Genomic DNA, 20776 nt, shown 5'->3' on the forward strand with positions numbered 1-20776 from the left:
TCAAACATACATTGGTAGAAATGTTTGTAATTTATGTATGTAACAAAGGATTCTTACACAGAAATATGTGAAGAACGCTTGCTAATAAAAAAAAATTCCGGTTTTTAGAGAGTGGGCAAGTGAGTTGAGGAGGAACTTTGCGAAGAGGATAATCACACGTCAGAAGCGGGCTCAATTGTTACTATTTAAGTAATTATACTACACACGTTCTCTATCCTCCACCCCTCTTGGAGAGCCCGGCAAGCTACCGAGAGTATCTCGCCCGCACGGCAGAGCCTGGCAAGCTCCCTGGAAGGTATTTGATATGCCAAACACAGTAACAACAAAGTTTCCAATGGAGACGTTACTGGGCCCGCTCGAGCAAATTGATGAACAACGGGAGGACAATGACAGTGACATTCTCTATAATGACTCAAATTTATTTCCTCCCGTCTCTGTTGAGACACTGATTTGCAGTGCTGTTAATTTTAGGATCTGAGCTGTGCAGGGTTCCAACTGCATCTACCACTAGAGTATCAGCGTCTCAAGGTCCCCATCCCAGTCCAGGTTCCATTCCACAGGCAGACTCATAGGGTATATTACCATTGGCCAAATGTTATTCCCTTACTATGTTTCTCTAATTCCACATACGAGAGATCCTTTCTGTTTGTCCTTCTCTGTCTGACTTCACTCTGCCTGGTACTCTGAACTTCCAGCTATAAGGTATCATGCAAAATTTGTTGTGACAGATTCTATGTGGCAGAACCCTCTAGTTGAGGATTATTCCATACACCACAGTTTGGTCACCTGCTCATCTGTTCTTGGGCACTTGGGTTGTTTTCAGTATTTTGATTATAGCAAGTAGCACCACCACGGACCTTGTAGTGCAATTAAAAAAAAATATTGGTGGGGAGGGTCCACACCCAGCGGTGCTCAGGGATTACTCCTGGCTCTGCGCTCGGGAATTCCTCCTGGTGGTGCTTGTGGGGACTATATGGGATGCCGGGGATTGATCCTGGGTCAGTTGTGTGCAAGGCAAGTGCCCTACCGGCTGTGTTATCTCTCTACCTCCTCTTTGATTCACTTTGAAGTAATTTTTGTGCATGGTGTCAAATAGGGATTGAAAGCTTTGTTTTTCCTGTTTTGTTAACACAAAGCTGTTGTTAAAGGAAGAGGCTTTCAGAGTCCCACATCATACTCTCTGTTCTTTTGCTGTCGCTGTTGCTGCAGTGACTGGGAGTCACAGGTTCACAGATGGTGGCTGGGTGTGGTACCCTCTGGGGATCTTAACCTCCGGTTGGGGTGCTTGCTTCCACCTCCCTCTGTCAGGTTCCCCGCTAAACTGCGGTGGAGCTAGGATTTCCCCCACACAGGGATCACGCTTGGTGCTCATGGGCAGCACCAGATGTCGGATACAGGGCCTCCCTGTGAGCCACCTAGGCTCCCCGGGCGCCTTTCCTAGACCTGTAGCATTAGTGCATGAAACAAGAGCCCTTCCCTCAGGTTTCCGTCGTAGTGAGAGATGACAGCAGTTACCGCAGACTCCTTCTCCTCCTTGTGCTTAAGTGTCAAGCAGAAAAACGCAAAAAAAACCAGAAAACAAGCAGAAAAACAAAAGCCCGGTCTTGTACTCCCATCCCTTTCTTTATTGTCTGGTAGGCACAGTTCACTGGTCTTTGTGTTGAGCACTGAGGAAAATCCTCGCCATTTCGGATTATCCTCAGTATGGCGCCCAGCACAGCGCCATGTGTCTAAGGAAAAGTCAGATTGGTAACCTCCAGGAGCATCTGTCAGTGCCTGCTGATTTCCACACTTTTCTACCCTTTGTCCTCAGTTGGTTTGGAGTTTTTGTTTGTTTGTTTGTTTTTGAAACTCTCACTTTTCTGGGAAAAACTTGATAAAAGATGTTTAGAAAATGGGAGCTTCTTGTTTGGGCATGACTTTGAACAGTTGAGTTTCCTGGGTGGACTGAAAGACAGATGCAACCGAAATCCATCTCTTTCAGGAAAGAAAAGAACCCGTAGTAGTGCATTTGGGAGTTAGCATTGTATTCCTTTCATACACTGTTTTAGGTCTCAGACTGTAACTAGAAGGGTGTTTGGATACCCAAGAAACCACTGAAATAAAACTGCTCAAATAAAGTTCTGTAAAGAATGTTAACCATGTAGTGCTTGCTCTTCAAAATTATTTTCATGTACATTTCATCCTCCTAGTAACCCAGTGAAATATGTAGAAACTCCGAGGCTTTGATTCACCTGCCTCAAGTCAATATCTGGTAGGTACTGGAGTTGGGATCTCATCAGTTTAAGGCAGCGGTTCACAGACTTACTTGCTCTACCACCCCATCTTCATGGGGGGTGAAAATCACTCTGGCCCCCTTGAAGTCTGCCTTTAAATGAACAAAAGCATTCATTTAAAGGCAGATTAAGTGAATGCTTAATCCTCTGAGGGAGAGGGTTGGTATCACCCGCTTTGGCAAGCTCGATTCTAAAGCAGATTGATGTTCCGCCGTCTTGAGGATTGAGTGCAGTGCCTGCAGGCAGTTCCAGAGGCTGAAAGGCAGAGAAACTGCTGTTCATGGGCACAGGGATTGTGCCCAGTGGATCTGACTTTCTACTCTCCCAACCAGTTTGTGGCTGGCACGAGAAGGGGAGACTCAATACGCCACGCTGATCTTAGGGTGGAAGAGTAGCTAGTGTGGCATTTCCTACAGAATTCTTCCTTAGAGTTTGGTACCAGTAGCTTTCTTTTCTTATTGTCCATCCCTAGGAACCTCCAGAAGATGACGCAAACATCATTGAGAAGATCCTGGCATCTAAGACCGTCCAGGAGGTTGGTGGCTTATGTTTACAGTTTTCATAATGCTAAGATTATGCCCTCTTTGAACAGCTACTTGATTGGGGAATTGAAATATTTGTTCTTGTCTGGTTAGTCAGCTTTTATTTTTAGCACAAGGAAGATGGTGGGGCATAAGATTTTTTTTTTTTTTCCTTTTGGGTCATACCTGGCGATGCTCAAGGGTACTCCTGACTCCGCACTCAGGAATCACTTCTGGCGGTGCTCGTGGGACCGTATGAGATGCTGGGGATCGAAATCTGGGTCGGTCGTATGCAAGGCAAATGCCCTACCCGCTGTACTATCACTCCAACCCAACATAAGATTTTTGTTTGCTTTTAAGTTGTGGGGCCATGTCCAGTGGTGGAAGCAACTGGGGCCATGGTCAGTGATGGGGATTGAACCCAGCACCTCACACCGGTCAGGCACCTGCTCTATCACTTACATCCCTCACCCCAAGAGAAAGAGAAAGACACTGAAATAATTTGAGCATGGCCAAACAGATTTTTTTCCCTTTGTAATCTTTGCAAGAGATATTTATCCCTTAGTTACTGTAGCCTGCTGGAACTCATTAGATAGCAAAGGGGGTGGGGGGGGGGGGGCGGAGAATTTTAGTGAAAATATTGTGGATTTCCTCAACATTAGATTTTTTTTCCCTTAGACAACCTCAGGGCCACCTAGAGGAAATCCCTGGGTTAAAGAGACAGTGCCATTGAGAGCATAGTGTACTTCTTCACTTCTGGTGTTAGTAAAAGGAAACTTCCTTCCCCTGTAAAGGAACAGCTGTTGTGTCTCAGGCTGACGCTGTGGCCCAGTCTCCCCCTGAGAATGGTGCAGTGGTCAGGGCTAGCCCTTCTGTGCTCTGCAGTCACCCCTAGTGGTGCTTGGAGGACCATATGTTGTGCCAGGGATCAAACTGGGGTCTGCTGCATGCAAGGCAAGTGCTTCCCCCACTGCACCAGCCCGAGGGTTGGGGAGGACTCAGGGGTCCACATCCCTTTGTCCACTCAGCTTCTCAGAGGCCTTGGAGAGGTGTGGGTTTACCAGCTGAATGTTGACCTAGCTGTACTTTGGAAGGGCACTGGATGAATATTGGATAAAGCGAAGAAACCTCCTAGCTCTGTACTTGCCTGTGGAGAGCCGGGCCAGTAATTATCAGAAAGACCTGGGAACGTGAAAAGGTCTCCGGAAACATCTACTCCGGATAGAGGTGTTGATTTTCTTCTTCCCTAGAAAATCCTCTTAGCTTTCGTATGAGAGGAAGCTGAAGGGGGCTGGGCTGGTAACTGCTTGTTGTTGATTACAGGTTCACCCAGGAGAGCCACCATTCGACCTGGAACTCTTCTACGTTAAGTACAGAAATTTGTACGTGTATTTAATGTCTTCTTTGTGCTGGGCTTTTAGATTACTCAACTGCCTTTCCCTCATCCCATTATCGTCTGTGTTTTCCAGTAATGGCCCTTAAGGTGATGTTGATTGATTTTAGTTCATCTTAGGCCATAGTACTCAACTTTGGCTTCATAGAGAATCACCTGGAGTGCCTTTTAAAAGTACTGAAGCCCCTCCTCCACTCCAAACCGTTTGACTCAGATTCTGTGATTAGAGCTGTCAGTCCCAAAGATTGTTATTTGGGGGGCGGGGGAGGTTGGGAAGAGAATTGACATTGGGCCCACACCCAGCAGTGCTCAGGGGCTGCTCCTGGCTCTGTGCTCAGCAGTCACTCCTGATGGTACTCAGGGGACCATATGTGGTGCCAAGGATCTAACTGAGGTTGTTGCATGCAAAACAAGTGCTTTTTCTATCCCCCGCCCTCAAGCACCCCACCCCTGCTCCTACCCAAGGATTGGTATTTTAAGAAAATTTTCTGTGCATTCCTCATTTGCACGCAGGGTACAGACCCACTCTAGCATGTATTCATACATAGCATATATGTCTACTCCTCTAGTATATATGGAGTCTTTCGTGCGATCTCTTTCCTTCTCTGCTACTGCCCATTTTCACTAATGTCTATTGATGAGATTTTGCCCTCCCTCCCTCTGCTTCCAGGAGTTTCTCTAGAAGCTGCTTAATGATCAGTTGCTTCGAATTCCACAGTTTTGTTTTCTGGTTTTCACCTGGAGGGCAAGGCCTTTAATTCCAGTCTCCAGCCGTTTCACAACAGACCACCACACTGCTGTCTGCGTTAGGGGGTCACCCTGTTTTTGAAACACCTTTAAAGTTCATTCATTTGCTAGTTCTACGCTTGTCTGACAATTTATATGTCTTTGGATAGTTCCTACTTACATTGTAAATGGGCTACAATGGAAGAGCTCGAAAAGGATCCTCGCATCGCACAGAAGATCAAGCGGTTTAGGAATAAACAAGCCCAGATGAAGCACATTTTTACTGAGGTGAAGCAACGTTTACTGACTCCTTTGACCACTGCTCTTGCAGTATTCAGATGGGGTTTTCATTTCATGCAGAGAAAGTCCATTCAGATCTGTTTCTCAAGTCAAGTTGATAAGTGTGCACTAATGTGCTGCAAAATCAGTCCACCTTTTAGCCAGAGGAAGCAGATTATCCTCAAGTTGTGAGGATCGAGCCCTAAGATAAGCCTGTAAGGGTGTGCCACTTGGATAGAACTCCAGTAAAATAGTCAAGGTGAGAGGAATGTGCACTTGATGTCTTCTTTCCTTCTCCCACCCCCAAAGGAGCATCAAATTGGTGGGTTTGAATATTAAATATGCAGTGTCTGTACCTTAATACCACAAGTGGATCTGAAAGTCAATAATTAGAAAATATATGTACATTGTGTACATAGCATTTTGATTATGTATGTCTACATATACATACATAAATGAACATATATATGGCACGCATTATTGTCCAATATATAAATGCTCTTAGGACTAATAAGAAATACAAATTTCTGTGGCTGGAGCAATAGCACAGCGGGTAGGGCATTTGCCTTGCACGCGGCCAACCCAGGTTCGATTCCCAGCATCCCATCTGGTTCCCTGAGCACCGCCAGGGGTGATTCCTGAGTGCAGAGCCAGGAGTAACCCCTGTGCATCGCCGGGTGTGACCCAAAAAAGCAAAAAAAAAAAAAGAAAGAAATAAAAAATTTCTACTTAGAAGGCAAAAGGTAAAGGCCCTCCCGTTGATCGTCGATTTGCTCGAGCGGGCCCAGTAACGTCTCCATTGGAGACTTTGTTGTTACTGTGTCTGGCATATCGAATACTCTCGGTAGCTTGCCGGGCTCTCCGAGAGGGGCGGAGGAATCGAACTCGGGTCGGCCATGTTGGCCGCTTGTAAGGCGAACGCCCTACCCACTGTGCTATCGCTCCAGCCCTTCTACTTAGAAAAAAATAGTAAACCAAGAATTCAGGGAAAAAGGGAGAAGTAGCCACCTTTTACTGTGCAGAAATGTAATTGACTAGTTCCACTAGTCATAAAGACACAGGTTAAAAGGGGAATACTCAAGTTTTTATTTAGCAAATGTTTGAAAGTTTTAAAGCTATGGGTTGTCCATTGCTGATGAGGATGTAAAGGATGGACACTCAGAAACAGCTCTAGGTGTCCGCGTGTCTCAGCGCGACTTGTGAGAGAAGCAGTATGCCACAGACACCAAGACTCAGAGTTTACGGGATCTTTGTCCTAAAATTCTACTCTGCCATTAATTTTAAGGAAATTAGGAAATATTTATGCACATTTTTGTGCCTTAAATTGAAAATAGATCGTTTGATTATACTTTGTTAAATTATGCTATATTATCCACTAGGATGTAATGCTTTGCATCTGGTAAAAAAACAGTACTGAAGAACTATTATTAGTAACGCAGAAATAACCTAGTGTTGTAAACTGTTGGCAGCAGAAAGGGTCAGGCTCTCCCAGGGACAGTTCCGTTTGTGCTGGAGGACTGGGAGGATACAGGGGAAAGGAAGCGCCATACTGTAGAAATATACATGAAAACGTTGATGTCACTTTTCCCGTTGTTATGATGGTGGTGACTTTTCCTATTTTTATGATAAGTAATTCTTTTCAAATAATTTAAAGAAAAGAAATTAAAATCGTTCTTAAAATGTACGTACAGATACCTTAAGAGTGCATTTAAGATGCCTTAATTTTTGGTAAGTTGCTGCTCGTACGTACCAATTCCTTATCCATGTTGTTGGATGATATCAGTGTTTTTCCTTGTATTTTTAAAATTAATTTTATTGAATCACCATGAGATAGTTTCAAACTTTCATGTTTGGGTTACAATCACACAATGAGCAAACACCCATCCCTCCACCAGTGCACGTTCCCCATTACCATTCTCCTCGATATACCCTCCCTTTCCCAAACCCCCCACCCCCGACTCCATGGCAGACAATTTCCCCCATACTTTCTCTCTACTTTTGGGCATTATGGTTTGCAGTGCAGATACTGAGAGGTTATCATGTTTGGTCCATTATCTATTCCAGGTCACATCTCCCTTCCCGACCAGTTCCTCCAGCCATCATTTTCTTAGTGATCCCTTCTCTATTCCAGCTGCCTTCTCCCCTTTGCTCATGTCAGTGTTTTTCTTTTCCCGGTACGGACCTGGTTAGCTCTAGAGTTAGCCTTTACACTCGGCCATGATTATCTCATAGATCTTGAGAGCTCTTCTCCTGCCAGGCCATTCTCCCTCTGTTAGGGAACTAGGCCAAGGAAGATGATGACTCGGTTGGAAAAAAACGTCTGGAAGCCCCTTTGGCTCCCCTCCCTCTATTCTTGGAACATTTGATTCACACCTCTATTTTAGCGAGTGTTTGCAATGCAGTCACTTGTTTACACGTCTGTTTCTGCCATTTTAAGCTCTTCCAGTCTGACAGAGCTCATGTCTTCCATGTGTTTCTGTCTCTGTTGAGGCTCAGTCATCATTTGGCTGCCCCCAGTAAGGATGGCAGGTTTGCCTCAGGTGCTCCTGTGGTGGCCTTTCAGCACCTGCCCTTTCCTCAGTGTGATTTCCAGGCTCATCACCATGACCCTGCATGTTTGTTTCTTTATTCTCTGGGGAGAGATTTTTTTTCTCCTTTGGCTGGGAATAGAGGAAACTGTTAGACTGTATAGATGTGTAACAGGAGTCGGAGCTCTTGTGGGATATACACACTTTAGACAGGACTGGACGATGCCATGAAATAAGAGATAGAGTGTGTCATAGTTCTTATCACATTGTTTTTGACCTTCACCTATCCAGTGTTTTTATTAACAATTTGAGTAAATAATATCCTTATGAAATAACCATTTTGAGTAGAGTTTTGTGCTCTCTAATAGGTCCAGCTGCCTTATGGGGTAGCTGGCACGTAAGTGGAGCTGATTCCCAGCCTTGAAATGCTGTGACTTCTTACTGCCTCATAAAAAATCCCATAGGGTTGGTGGTTTTTTGTTGTTGTTGTTGTTTTAGTGCCTCATTCCTTCTATAAATGATACCCAAAGGTGGGAGGATAAATGACAAAATAAAAATTCAGCATTACCTGGATAGGCTGGTGAGTAAAATGTAATGACAACAAGTAAATATAAAGTCATGCATTGTATATTTTTCTTTTTTCCATTTTTTTTCTTTTTTTAATTATTTTTATTTCTTGGGTCATACCTGATGCAGCTCAAGGCTTACTTACACCTGGCTCTGCTCGGGGGTCAGCTCCTTCCTGGAAGTGCTCGGAGGACCATGTGTAGTGCTTGGGACTGAGCCAGGATAGACCACGTGCACTGTCCCACATTGTCTATTTTCAGTCTTTACAGTTTTGTTATGGGGAAGATAACTGGACCTACCTAATGAGTCAAAAAGCTGTTGCCAAATTAATTACAAGTTTACTGTGAGCCAAGAGTAGGATGTAACAGATCTTAGATTGTAGCAATAGAACAGACCTGCCAATGCCTTGCTCTAGAACTCAAGGGAGATACAGAAGATTGTAGTTGTGACCAAGGAGCAGATGTGTAACCAAGTGATTAATTGCAAAGGAAGGAAGTGGCCCCCACAGTGCAGTGAGCCTGGGCACCACGGCCAGATCACCAGGGCGCAGGTTGTACTTTCACTGCATTTCTGTGCATGGTGTGGACCGTTTGCACGTGAGTCTTCAGACTCAGTGTTCTTTCCTTCAGGAGGAACTCCTAATGGTGTTACACTCACAGAATATCTGCTAGCCTTAAGTAACTCCAGAGCATCACTACTCCACAATCGGGAGCTCTGGGATCAGGAAACGTGGCATCTGAAGACCTGACGTTGTCTAGAACCAAATAGGGAAGGGTGTGTGTGTGTGTGTGTGTGTGTGTGTGCGCGCGCGCGCGTAATTTAACATCAACAGGTAGAAACATGTGTTGTTGGGGATCAAACCTGGGTCCTCCACATGCAAGGCATGTACTCTCCACTGAGCCATATCCTTGACCCCAGAGAGATATTGTTGAAAAGCCAAGACAGAGAAAAGGGAATCAGTTTCTTTATTGCCACTCTGGTAGAAACTGTTCACATCAGTGAGTCAGTTAAATTACACAGGGGTCTGATTTAATAATAATGTAAAAATTCACAGTGTAAAAAAAAAAATCCTCAGTGTCCTACTGAATAGGTGGCAGAGGTGAAGCTCTCTTGAGAGTGGGTCAAGTCACAGAGGCTAGTAAAGTCTCAACACAGGGATCATGGGACACAGGGCAGCTTGTCAGGGATGCCAAAGAGCTGGTCCTATTGATGAGAAGGTGGATCTGGGTATTCCCTAAAGTGCTTTCACAACCTAGGGGCAAAGAACATTCCAGCAGACCAGGAGGGGTCTTCTGGGTAAGAAGGCCTGGGTGTCAGCATCTAGTCCTCACAGCTTTGTGGCCTTGTCACGCAGTTTACTTAACCTCTCAGTGTCATTTTCTTTATCTTTAAAGCAATGATACGAGCTACTTCATAAAGTAGTTTTGAGACTTCAGTGTGTGACTCACTGAACACTATACTAGATAGGCATTAAATATTTCTAAATGTTGTTCATTACTACTTGGTAAGTACTCTTTTTTAAAAGCACAATGCACGGAATGAAAGAAATCCCAGTGTTATAGTTTATTGAATTTTTTACAGAACAACTACCTAGATCAGGAAACAGCACGTTATCAGTTACTTAAAAGCTTCACCCCTTTCCCCCATGCCTCCTCCCTGTGGCAGTTAAAGAAAGTGAAAAGAAAACCTGGGAGTGCAGGTTTCTAAGCTTTATTTGAAACCAGTAGCTTTTGCACAGCACTGTGTGCGGTGCCAAGAGCGGGGCCTTAGCCGCCTCCTGGGAGCTGTCAGGTTCCTTTATGTTGAGTCCATGGAGAACAGGATGTGGGGGACAGTGAAGAATGTGGGGTGACTGATTCCAGTCAGCTGGACCCGTCCACTCTCTTCCTGTCAAGGCACAGTGTTGAGGTGGTCCCTTAAACAGCGAACGCGGGTTGTTGCATTTGAGGGCAGGAGGGACACTTCTTCATGATTCTCCTCTGTTTGCATTAGCCTGATGAAGACTTGTTCAACCCTGACTATGTCGAAGTTGATCGTATCTTGGAGGTGGCCCACACCAAGGATGCGGAGACAGGAGAGGTGGGTGCTTGGGTTCCAGTTCTCCCTCCTGTCCTCGGTTTTGTTGGTTATGCTGATACACGGTCCCTGTCGGGTGGCCTCTGCGTGTTCCATCATGGTGATTTTTGAACCAGCATGTGGGTGAGGATGTTGCTCTCGTGGGAAGAACCTAAATTTCTCTCCTGTCTGCTCCAGGAGGTGACACATTACCTGGTAAAGTGGTGCTCGCTGCCTTACGAGGAAAGCACGTGGGAGCTCGAAGAAGATGTGGATCCCGCCAAAGTGAAGGAGTTCGAGTCTCTCCAAGTTCTTCCTGAGATTAAGCACGTGGTAATGCGCCCATGTCCTTGTTGGGCGCCTCTTGGAACATGTGATTTTTATAAACTTGGCAGTCGTGAGTGTGAGCTGTTCACCCAAGAGGTTTCTGGCCACTCCCCAGTGAATTGCAGATAAGGGTGTTTTCCTTCCCCCCACCTCCCTTCAAATGTTGCTAGCCCTCAGGTCAGCTTGAGCCCTGTTTTGATGGATGTGATATTTCAGAAGCTTGTGGCTATGCGTAGATTTCTTGTGCAGTGTTGCCTGGAGCCAGTAAGATGGGTCTAAGAAGTGCCTGGCAGGGGGAGAAAAGAAGCATCTGTCTTCCTTATTCCTGAACTGGCTCCAAGTGGTACTTTACCTGAATACTTTTTTAAGAGAGCATCTTAAGCAACTTGGACTTGGAAGTTTAGAGATGTCTCTATCATTCTTGATGAAAAAGATGTTTTATATCTAAAAGTTTTTTGGTTTAAAAAAATTAAAAGATCCTTTAGGTAAAATAGGAAATTCTGAGGAAGAACATGAAATAAGAGTCATTGTGATTGTGCAAAAAGAGAATTCTTGGAGACCCCAAGAATCAGTCATATTCTTTTAAATTCACCCAAGTAGCCACTGCGGGTTGTGGTAGTCTGTGCTAAATTGTTTTCTGTAGTTGTAGCACTTAGGAGAAATCTAAAGCAGAACTACCAAAGACTAAAATTGCTGTTTAGAAAAACTACAGTCTCAGAGTTCTTATAACGAAGTGTATAGCTAAGAAACTTTTATTATTTTAGCTATTAAAACCTTTAAAGGTGTTGGAGTGATAGCACAGCGGGTAGGGCGTTTGCCTTGCACGAGGCTGACCTGGGAGCATCCCGTATGTTCCCCTGAAGCACTGCCAGGAATAATTCCTGAGTGCAGAGCCAGGGTCACATCACTGGGTGTGACCCAAAATGCAAAAAATAAATAAAATAAATAAAATAAAACCTTTAAAAGTGTCAGGAGAGGACTTATTTTATGTGAAGGCATAATAAACATGCCTGTGTCAAAAAATACAGAACATGGGGCTGAAGTGATAGTACAGCAGTTAGGATATTTGCCTGGTACTGGGCCAAGCCAGCTTCCATCCCCAGCACCCATCATGGTCCCCCAAGCCTGCCAGGAGTGACCCGTGAGCACCCAGCCCTGAGCACAGCTGGGTGTGGCCCAAAAACAAAACAAAAAAACATAAATTTTTGAATGGGAAAGTGCCAGTGATTTTTACCCTCGACTTTATTTAAATGCAGTAGTTTACAAAGTTGTTCATGATGATTTGTTACAGGCATTGAGTATTCTAACACTAATCCTACCACAAGTGCCAGTCATTAAAGATTTAAATTTTACTCAGATTGGGTCCGAGACATATGTAGTACAGGAATAAGGTGTTTGCCTTGCACACAGCTGACCCTGGTTTTAATTCCCACATGATCTCCGTAACACCACCAGGGGACCCTCCTGATCACTACAGGATGATTTATCCTTCCCCTGCCTACCCCCTCCCAAATAAGCAAACACATTTTCTTCAGATTGATTGAAGTTCCAATGGGATTGTAAGAAGCTTGATAAATTGATTCTAGGTTGTGTGGATTAATAAGAAAAGGTAGCTAAGACATTTTTACAAAATAATTCCCCGTCAAATAATAAATTTTTTAAAAGTTGGGTTTTTTTGTTGGGTTTTTGTTTTGTTTTGTTTTGTTTGCAATATAGTTCACTGGGGGGTGGAGGAACGATAGAACAGCGGTAGGGCGTTTGCCTTGCACGCAGCCAACATAGCCGACCCGAGTTCGATTCCTCCGCCCCTCTCGGAGAGCCCAGCAAGCTATCGAGAGTATCTTGCCCGCACGGCAGAGCCTGGCAAGCTCCCTGTGACGTATTCGATATGCCAGACACAGTAACAACAAAGTCTCCAATGGAGACGTTACTGGGCCCGCTCCAGCAAATCGATGATCAACGGGAGGACCTTTACTTACTTCTATAGTTCAGTGGAATGTTGAAGAATTAGCTGTAGTTCCTTAAGTACACTGGAGCTTGAATGACATGATAGGATATTACATTTCAATGAAGATCTTATTCAGAAACTGGTGTTTTGATATAGGGGGAAAGTAGATAAGATGCTCCTATTTTGTTCTGTTGTATTTATGGAGAATTTAAGATACTTATAATTTTTATTATATAGACTTTGTCTTATGTCCTCACAAATTGACAAAATGTTTGAATTCTATACTTTTTTGAGTTTATGCCATAGGTACACAGAAATAACTAAAGGAAATTATTTCTGTAGAAACAAACAATTCATATTGATGCTTGTAATTTACTAATACGGCCACATAAATGGGAGTGACATCTAAGAATCTAAGATAGTAACACATACTAAGATTTTAGGTGGGTCTATTTCTTGTGTTCATTAATGACTTGCAAATTTTTGTAGAGTTGTTCTTAGTTTGGTTTAGTGACATCTAGAAAGTCACGACCAAGATTGACGCTAGTCTTCAGGGCAGTGTTTTGAGGTGTACCACCTTCCTCCTGATGATTCTTTCTCTGTTCATTCTAGTGCTTCGGAAACATTGTTCTCTGTGTATTTCGCTCTCTGCTTTTTCCGCTAGGAGCGGCCCGCTTCAGACTCCTGGCAGAAACTGGAGAAGTCTCGCGAGTATAAGAACAGTAACCAGCTCCGAGAATACCAGCTGGAGGGAATGAACTGGCTTCTTTTTAACTGGTATAACAGGTGAGAGAGCAGAACAGTCCTACCATCACAATTTCTTTTTCTTTTCTTTTCTTCTTTTTTTTTTAAACAAACTGTTTTTATTCCCACCCTCCCTTTTTTTTTATTTCCTTCCCTTCCCTCTGTTGATAATAATGCTGTGACCAGTGGAGGGTGGGGTGGGTCTCACACAGACTTGGCTGTGGTGTTCTCACTTGTTGTGTTTCTTGGTGGGGATTGCACTAACTGGGCATGGTATGGTCAGTTGTTGTAGTGCCAGGTTTGAGCTGTAGTCGTGTGCACTGCCAAGATCACACTGAACCCATGTGAGAGCCCCTGGGATCATGTCTTGAGGCTTGCAAGATTCGAATCCCTTTCCTGGCCCTTGTCTCCCTGTTATATTGACTGTTTTTAGTTAAGTTTCACGCACCTATTTCATTTAGCTTCTCACAAGTTGCTTGAATTTCCTTTTTCACAAGTAGGAAGTGTATGAATACTAATGCCCATCTCAGTTATATTTCTGGCAAATGCAGATAAGGCCTTCATTGGTGACCTTGTGGGTCAAGGTGTGTTTCTGAAGTATCTTTGCGGTTGTCACCGTTTCTTTCTTTTTCCTGACTTTGATGACGAATGATCTGTTTTGTTCTGTTTTCCCTCTCTGTAGAAAAAACTGTATTTTGGCTGATGAGATGGGCCTAGGGAAAACTATCCAGTCCATCACATTCCTTTCAGAAATATTTCTCAGGGGAATCCATGGCCCTTTCCTCATCATTGCTCCTCTGTCCACCATCACGAACTGGGAGCGGGAGTTCCGGACGTGGACAGAGATGAATGCCATTGTGTACCACGGCAGCCAGATCAGCAGGCAGATGATCCAGCAGTACGAGATGGTGTACAGAGATGCACAGGTGAGTCCCCTGGTGGCATAAGACAGAAGGAGCTCTCATGTCTTGTGGCTACTGTGACTTAGTTTGGAGAGTCCAATTGGGCAAGCTTTCTGCTCCTGTTTGGTAGTTTAATTTATGACAAAACAAAGAATGGTAGGGCATTAACTTGCAGACATATTCTTTTTTTTTTAGGACCCTGAAAATTTGACTTTTTAAGTTGACTTGAGACGTTGTTTTGGGATGCATAAAATTTTATCTGGATTGTTTATCTTCTCTGTCACTCAACGGAGAAAGTAAACAGAAAAAGGACGTCCGCATAGGATGATTTCCTGCCAGGGAGACTAGAGAGGAGAGTAATAGACTTGACAGGGAAGAAGAAAGGGAAAACAACCATTCAGATTGTCAGACATAAGGTAGAATTGGTTTGTTTTGATTAGTTTTGGTAAGACTGATCACTTTGCCGAGCACACTTACATGCTTGTCCTGGGTACTGGTTTTATAATGAAGCTGAAAATGAAATGAATGCAGTCACAGGAAAGCCACGCTCTTCCCAGGAGCTTTCCGGACAGCAGACAGAAACACTTGGAAGGAATCTAGCAGCATGATACAACTCTGTTCTTTAAATGTTGAGAGCAGCACAGCAGCCAGCCAACATACCTGCCTTATAGTGCTTGTCCTTAGAGAGCCACTACTTTGCTCGAACCAAAGTTGAAGAGTAACATCAACCATATCTGAAAAGTAGCACAGACGCTTCCCTTGGGGTTAAAGTGAGGCATGGTTGAGACCAACTCCTGAGTAGTAACGTATGAATTGACAGCTGTCCTCTTTAGCATTCATGACAGCTGAAACAGGACCCTCCCATGCCCTCATCCCTGCTGTTCTTCTCTCTCACCTCTGCAAGGGGACATGTTCTCTTGCTTCTGTGTGTCATCCGTGTAAAGAGTTCAGTCTTCTCCTTTTTTTCTGCAGTGAAGAAGATTATTGTTTACTGGCTTCTGTGCTGCGCCCTTGCATTTGTAATGCTGCCTCCTCCGATCCAACTGGTACCCCATTAGCAGGATGTTATTAGCTGTGGCACACAACATTGCCTTTGGTTTTATCCTCCTCAGGGAAACCCTCTTTCAGGAGTCTTCAAGTTCCACGTTGTCATCACCACCTTTGAGATGATCTTGGCAGACTGCCCCGAGCTGAAGAAGATCCACTGGAGCTGTGTGATAATCGATGAAGCCCACAGATTGAAGAACAGGAACTGCAAGCTGCTGGAGGGCCTGAAACTCATGGCCCTGGTGAGTGAGTCTCTGGCTCCTTTCTGATTCCTTCTAGCCATTCTGGAGGAAGCACTTTTTTTTTTAATCCCCCTTCTCTTTTGGTTTGGGGACCATACCTGCCAGTGCTTAGGGCTTACTCCAGGCTCGGGACTCACTCTTGAGGGTGCTTAGGGTGCCGTGTGCGGCATGGGGGGGGGGGGGGGGGGGCGGTGTCAAGCCAGCTGGGCTGCATGCAAGGCAAATGCTTTGATCCCTGTACTCTTCTCTGGCCCCTCAGGAAACATTCTCAAGCCATCCAACTTACAGTTTGCTGGTGCGTAGTCAGTGTGTTTGCTCTCTACCACACTGATTTTCTTTCTGCACTCTACCACTGTGGTTATGTAGGAATCAAGTGGTTGGTGGTTTTGGTTTTAGTTTTTGCTCTTTTGGTTTTGGGGCTTCCTCAGCTGTTGTGGGTTCCACCAAGCAACACCCAGTGGTTGCAGTCCCAGGGTTTGAACCCAGAGTTCTGTATGAGCTGGGCATGTTCTTTAGCCCTTAGAGCGATGTCCCTCCCAGCTACCCCGCTTGTGTTTTTGTTTATGAACTGGGGTCACCTTTTGACCTTTGCTATAGGGACCCAGGGGGAATGTTAAATATCATGAATTTGTGGCCCAGAAGCATTAGTTGTTGGCTTGTTGCCAGGACCCTAACTAATCTGGTTGGCTCGGGGCCCAGTATGTGGGGGGTGGGGTGCGGGGGGGCACTCAGTTCTGCTGAAGGGATAGATGAATGGGTGCTTTCATTAGCATGAAATTGTAGCTTGGAGTCAGTGATGAGAGAGGAAGGTCGATCTGTTTACCGACTCTCCCCCCATGAAATTCTGGCTCCCTGTCTTCTCAGAAAAGTGAATCCGGGCCCAAGCTGCTCAGGCTCCCATTTCCCCACCCAAACAGTGTGTCTCGGTGACTCAGCCACTGCTCATCACGTCCTGTTCGTTTGCGCAGGAACACAAAGTGCTGCTCACTGGTACGCCCTTGCAGAACTCTGTGGAGGAGCTCTTCAGTCTGCTGAATTTTCTGGAGCCATCACAGTTCCCTTCAGAGACTGCTTTCTTGGAAGAGTTCGGAGATTTGAAAACAGAGGAACAGGTAGGGAGCGGCCTGAAGGATTGAGGAGGCAACGTGCTATTTCCCTTCACCGTCCAGACAAGCACAATGCCACTTGAGGACAGAGGTCGTAATTTCCCTCATTCCTGATAGAAATGAGCAGTAGGCCTTTGAATTAATTTGTTGGTGTTGAGGAGGGTTATCTGGTTATCAACGGTTCTCAGAAGTGAACGAACATCCGAAGAACCTTATGTTATCAGTCAGGCCTGTGGCCTTCATGATCTCACATGTAATTTCACCGATTTTGTTCATAATTCTGGTTTAAAGACCGAGATATTTTTTTCCTGCTTCCCTTATCCTTCCTCCTACAAATCTAAAACATGTTCCCATTCTCATCTTCTTATACAGCACGGTGTACAGGTAGTGAAGAAGAAAGGATGCCCGCAATAGTTGCTAAGTCCAAATCAACCAGATTTCCCTCAAAGATCTAATTCTGAATCTAGCTTATTGAACTCAAAAGTGATCCAGAGTAGTAAGTGTTAATAACTGTCTCTTTACTATGAGTAGAAATCTCTACTAGAGTTTCAGAAATAAGCCAGCCAAATTGGATGCATAAGAACAAACAAGTGCTTTGAAGAAAAGAATAGTCACACCTGTTAAAGAATCAGAAATGATGTCATGGACAGAATATTATTTAAAAATAGACTTTGGGGGGCCAGAGCGATAGTATAGCAGTAGAGTGCTTGCCTTGCATGTGACCAACCCAGGTTCGATCCCTGGCATCCCAGGTGGTCCCCTGAGCACCTCCAGGAGTGATTCCTGAGTGCAGAGCCAGGAGTGACACTTGAGCATCAGTGGTTGTGGCCCCCCAAACCACCAATTTTATTTTTTTTAATGGACTTGGTAGGTGGATAAGTTTTCAGCAAGTGAGAGAGGAGCAGTGGAGCTTAGACTGCTTGGTGCCCAGTGGGGGTGATGGTTGGACAGTAAAGTCAGTCAGCCATGGGATTTATTCAGTAATAGGAAATCATCTTGTTGAGTTGGAACAGTGCAGATGTTCGGTGAAGTCAGGTGAGTTCAGAGTTAGATTATGGGAAGACATAGGAAGACACATTACAAGAATTTGGTGGGAAATAGAGAAAGAATGCAAGGTTTCGATGGCAGAAATGACAGTTACTCTACCAAATTAATCTAGCAGTGGTGTGAGAGTGGGTCGGTGCAGAGAATTTGGGACTGAAGTTTGGGGGACTTTTGCTAACATATGTCAAGAGTACGTTCAGCAGTTCCAGTCTGTTGTTTTCGACTTCTGTGTCAAGTTAGTCTTTGGAAGCAGTGAATAGTCCAACACTTCTCTCCATTTGCAGTGTCTGTCAATCCTTCCACAGCTAGCTGCAGCCCTCTCTCCATTTGTGGACCATTACAGATGCATCCTCTTCTCCCATTGCACTTATTTTGTGGTTTGCATTTTTTCTTCTTCCTAGACCATGACCTCCTTGAGGACAAGGCTCACATCTTCTCCAAAGTTGTGTTTGTTGTATTGACCAGCACAGTGTCTGGCATGTAGTATACTCTAAATGATTCAAGGTAGGAACCAAGCAAAGGGCAAAGCTGAACCCAGCACGTGGCAGATTGGCCTTTGTCCCTAACAATTACATAGCTATGTCTTTTCTCTTGGGGTTCTTAAATGTAGTAATTTCTTGACCATTTGGGGGATTAGTTTCCTAGGAGTCATGGTAAAATCAAGGTCTTATAAAATTAGTTAGGTTAAGACTTGGGTTAGGAGGGGCTGGAGCAATAGCACAGCGGGTAGGGCGTTTTCCTTGCACGCGACCAACCCGGGTTCGATTCCCAGCATCCTATATGGTCCCCTGAGCACCGCCAGGGGTAATTCCTGAGTGCAGAGCCAGGAGTAACCTCGATACTTCGCCGGATGTGACCCCCCCCCCGCCAAAAAAAAGACTTGGGGTGGGGGGGGAATGTGGCATCAGATTTCTGTATTTTATAGTAAATGAAAATTGTGGAAAGCATGTTCATCACTGCTGTGAAGCCTGCTCAGTCAGTAAGCAACCCTATTGACTTATTCTTCGAAAAGAATTTTAGATTTCTTCAGGAGTCATTGACTCAACACATAAATTGTTTATGGAGATCTCCCCTCCGTCTCTCCCCCAGCCCTTAAAATTTTGGGGTTTGGTTTTGGGCCACACCTGGATAATACTCAGGTTACTCCTGGCTCTGTGCTCAGGGATCACTCCTATCTATGCTCGGAGGACCATATTGGATGCCAGGGATGAAATCCAGCCATCTGCAAGGCAAGTGCCCTGCCCAATGTACTATCTCTCTGGCCCCATTGTTTAGAATTTTTAACAGTTTTTTAGGACTTAAAACTTGATCTTGTGTCCTTGCGTTCCCCTTTACTTGCCGTTATGAACCGTACTGGCATCTCGTTTATTAGTTCAGGGGCCCTGTGGGTGCCTTGACTCTCTGCTTGTCTTCTTGGGAAAAGGGAACAAGTCATCTTGCACAGTGTACTGAAGGGAGGAGAATTTGCTCTCCGAACCTGGCTCTCCACTGCAGTACAAACAAATCAGTCAGGACTCCTGTTAGACTTAAGGTTGCCCTGACATGTCCGAGGAGCTGCCACAACATTAACTCTCTACATACTACTATACCCCTTCCATCCACCCCCAACCCCCGCCATCATGATTGCTGCAGTTGCTGTGTGAAACATGTAGGAGAAATCTGTTTCCAGATGGCCTGTACTTTAAAAAAAAAAGTGATATATTGACATGAACCATTTTATTAGTTTCAGGTCTACAAGGTGATTTGATAGGTGTACACAATATAAAATAACCATCACAGTAAGTCTAGTTAACGTACATCACACAGTCACAATTTTTTTAAAGTAATGGAACTTTTAAGATGTACTCAGCAGCTTTGCAATATGTTTTACAATATTTTAACTGTAGTCACCACGTTGTGTATTACATCCCTGGGATTTACGAGAACTATGTTTTATAACTTATTTAAAGCTTTTGACCACAATTACCCATCAGATGATTTTGCTCACCCCTGGATTATCTCTACTCCTTTCTTTGCTCTTCCGGCATCAGTCTTCCCATTGTAACCTGTCACTTGTACCTCCTAACACATATTCCTCGTGTGATAGCTGACATGTGTGTGTGTTAGAGATGGAGATTTGTTTTTTTCCATCCTAGAGACTAGGTCCTGTCTTTTGTTCTTTCTCCCTCTCTGTCTTCTAAGATTGCCACATCGGTTCTCAGTAATTCTTGTAAATAAAAACCAGATCCCACTTACCCTTCAGTCTCATTAGTAAGTTCCCTATGTTCAGGGATCAATCCTGATCTTCTGTTTAGTCTACTGCAACAGTACTATGATTAGATGCTCAAGAAATTATAGTGAGTCACTGGGGTTGGAACACCCCAGTAACCATTACATCACGATGGGAGAGGTGAACAGGTCTCATTTCCTTGGACAGGTAAAGAAACTGCAATCTATCTTAAAACCCATGATGCTTCGGCGGCTGAAAGATGACGTGGAAAAGAACCTTGCTCCCAAACAAGAGACAATCATTGAAGTAGAGTTGACCAATATCCAAAAAAAATACTATCGTGCCATCCTGGAGAAGAACTTTTCCTTCTTGACCAAAGGGGCCAATCAGCACAACATGCCCAATCTCATCAACACCATGATGGAGCTGAGGAAGTGCTGTAACCATCCCTACCTGATCAATGGTGAGCAGGGGATGGAGGGAACTGCTCAGGGTCCAGCTGAAGGGGCCGCTGACATGAGCCAGTGATAATCAGTAATCTTCTGTATTACATTCTCATTGAGTGCTTTGCATTATCCATTCTCATCTTTTTTACAGAGTGTGAATCTTAGGCTTAAAGTGATTGATGGAGGGTCTGGAGAGAGAGATCGGTGGGCCCAGGGCATACTTTGCAGGAGGCTCAGGTTAGTCCTGAGCACTGCTGAATGTGGCCCCAAAATGCGAGAGAGGAAGAGGGAGCGGGAGCGGGAGCGGAGAATTTGCCTAAGCTATCAAGCTAAAGAGTACACAGCCATGTTTTAAATTTACCTCTATCGACTTTGCCTGTCAGAAGATGATAATCACTCATCAGTGTGCTGTTCTT

General features: G+C 44.6%; 1 protein-coding gene across 4 annotated transcripts in view; it reads left to right on the forward strand.

The window, feature by feature from the left end:
• The window catches only part of CHD6 (chromodomain helicase DNA binding protein 6), a 196248-nt gene that overhangs the window by 93500 nt on the left and 81972 nt on the right, over positions 1 to 20776 (forward strand). For all 4 annotated transcript variants that reach the window (XM_056122088.1, XM_056122086.1, XM_056122089.1 and 1 more), the window contains 10 exons: positions 2749 to 2811; positions 4121 to 4179; positions 5087 to 5204; positions 10283 to 10369; positions 10544 to 10678; positions 13285 to 13406; positions 14047 to 14290; positions 15379 to 15555; positions 16524 to 16667; positions 20122 to 20377. In XM_056122088.1, the coding sequence (XP_055978063.1) occupies positions 2749 to 2811; positions 4121 to 4179; positions 5087 to 5204; positions 10283 to 10369; positions 10544 to 10678; positions 13285 to 13406; positions 14047 to 14290; positions 15379 to 15555; positions 16524 to 16667; positions 20122 to 20377 (1405 nt within the window). The remainder of the gene's footprint in view (positions 1 to 2748; positions 2812 to 4120; positions 4180 to 5086; positions 5205 to 10282; positions 10370 to 10543; positions 10679 to 13284; positions 13407 to 14046; positions 14291 to 15378; positions 15556 to 16523; positions 16668 to 20121; positions 20378 to 20776) is intronic.

The sequence above is a fragment of the Sorex fumeus genome, unplaced genomic scaffold (genome assembly GCF_029834395.1).
Source record: "Sorex fumeus unplaced genomic scaffold, SorFum_2.1 ptg000044l, whole genome shotgun sequence".
Taxonomy (NCBI): domain Eukaryota; kingdom Metazoa; phylum Chordata; class Mammalia; order Eulipotyphla; family Soricidae; genus Sorex; species Sorex fumeus.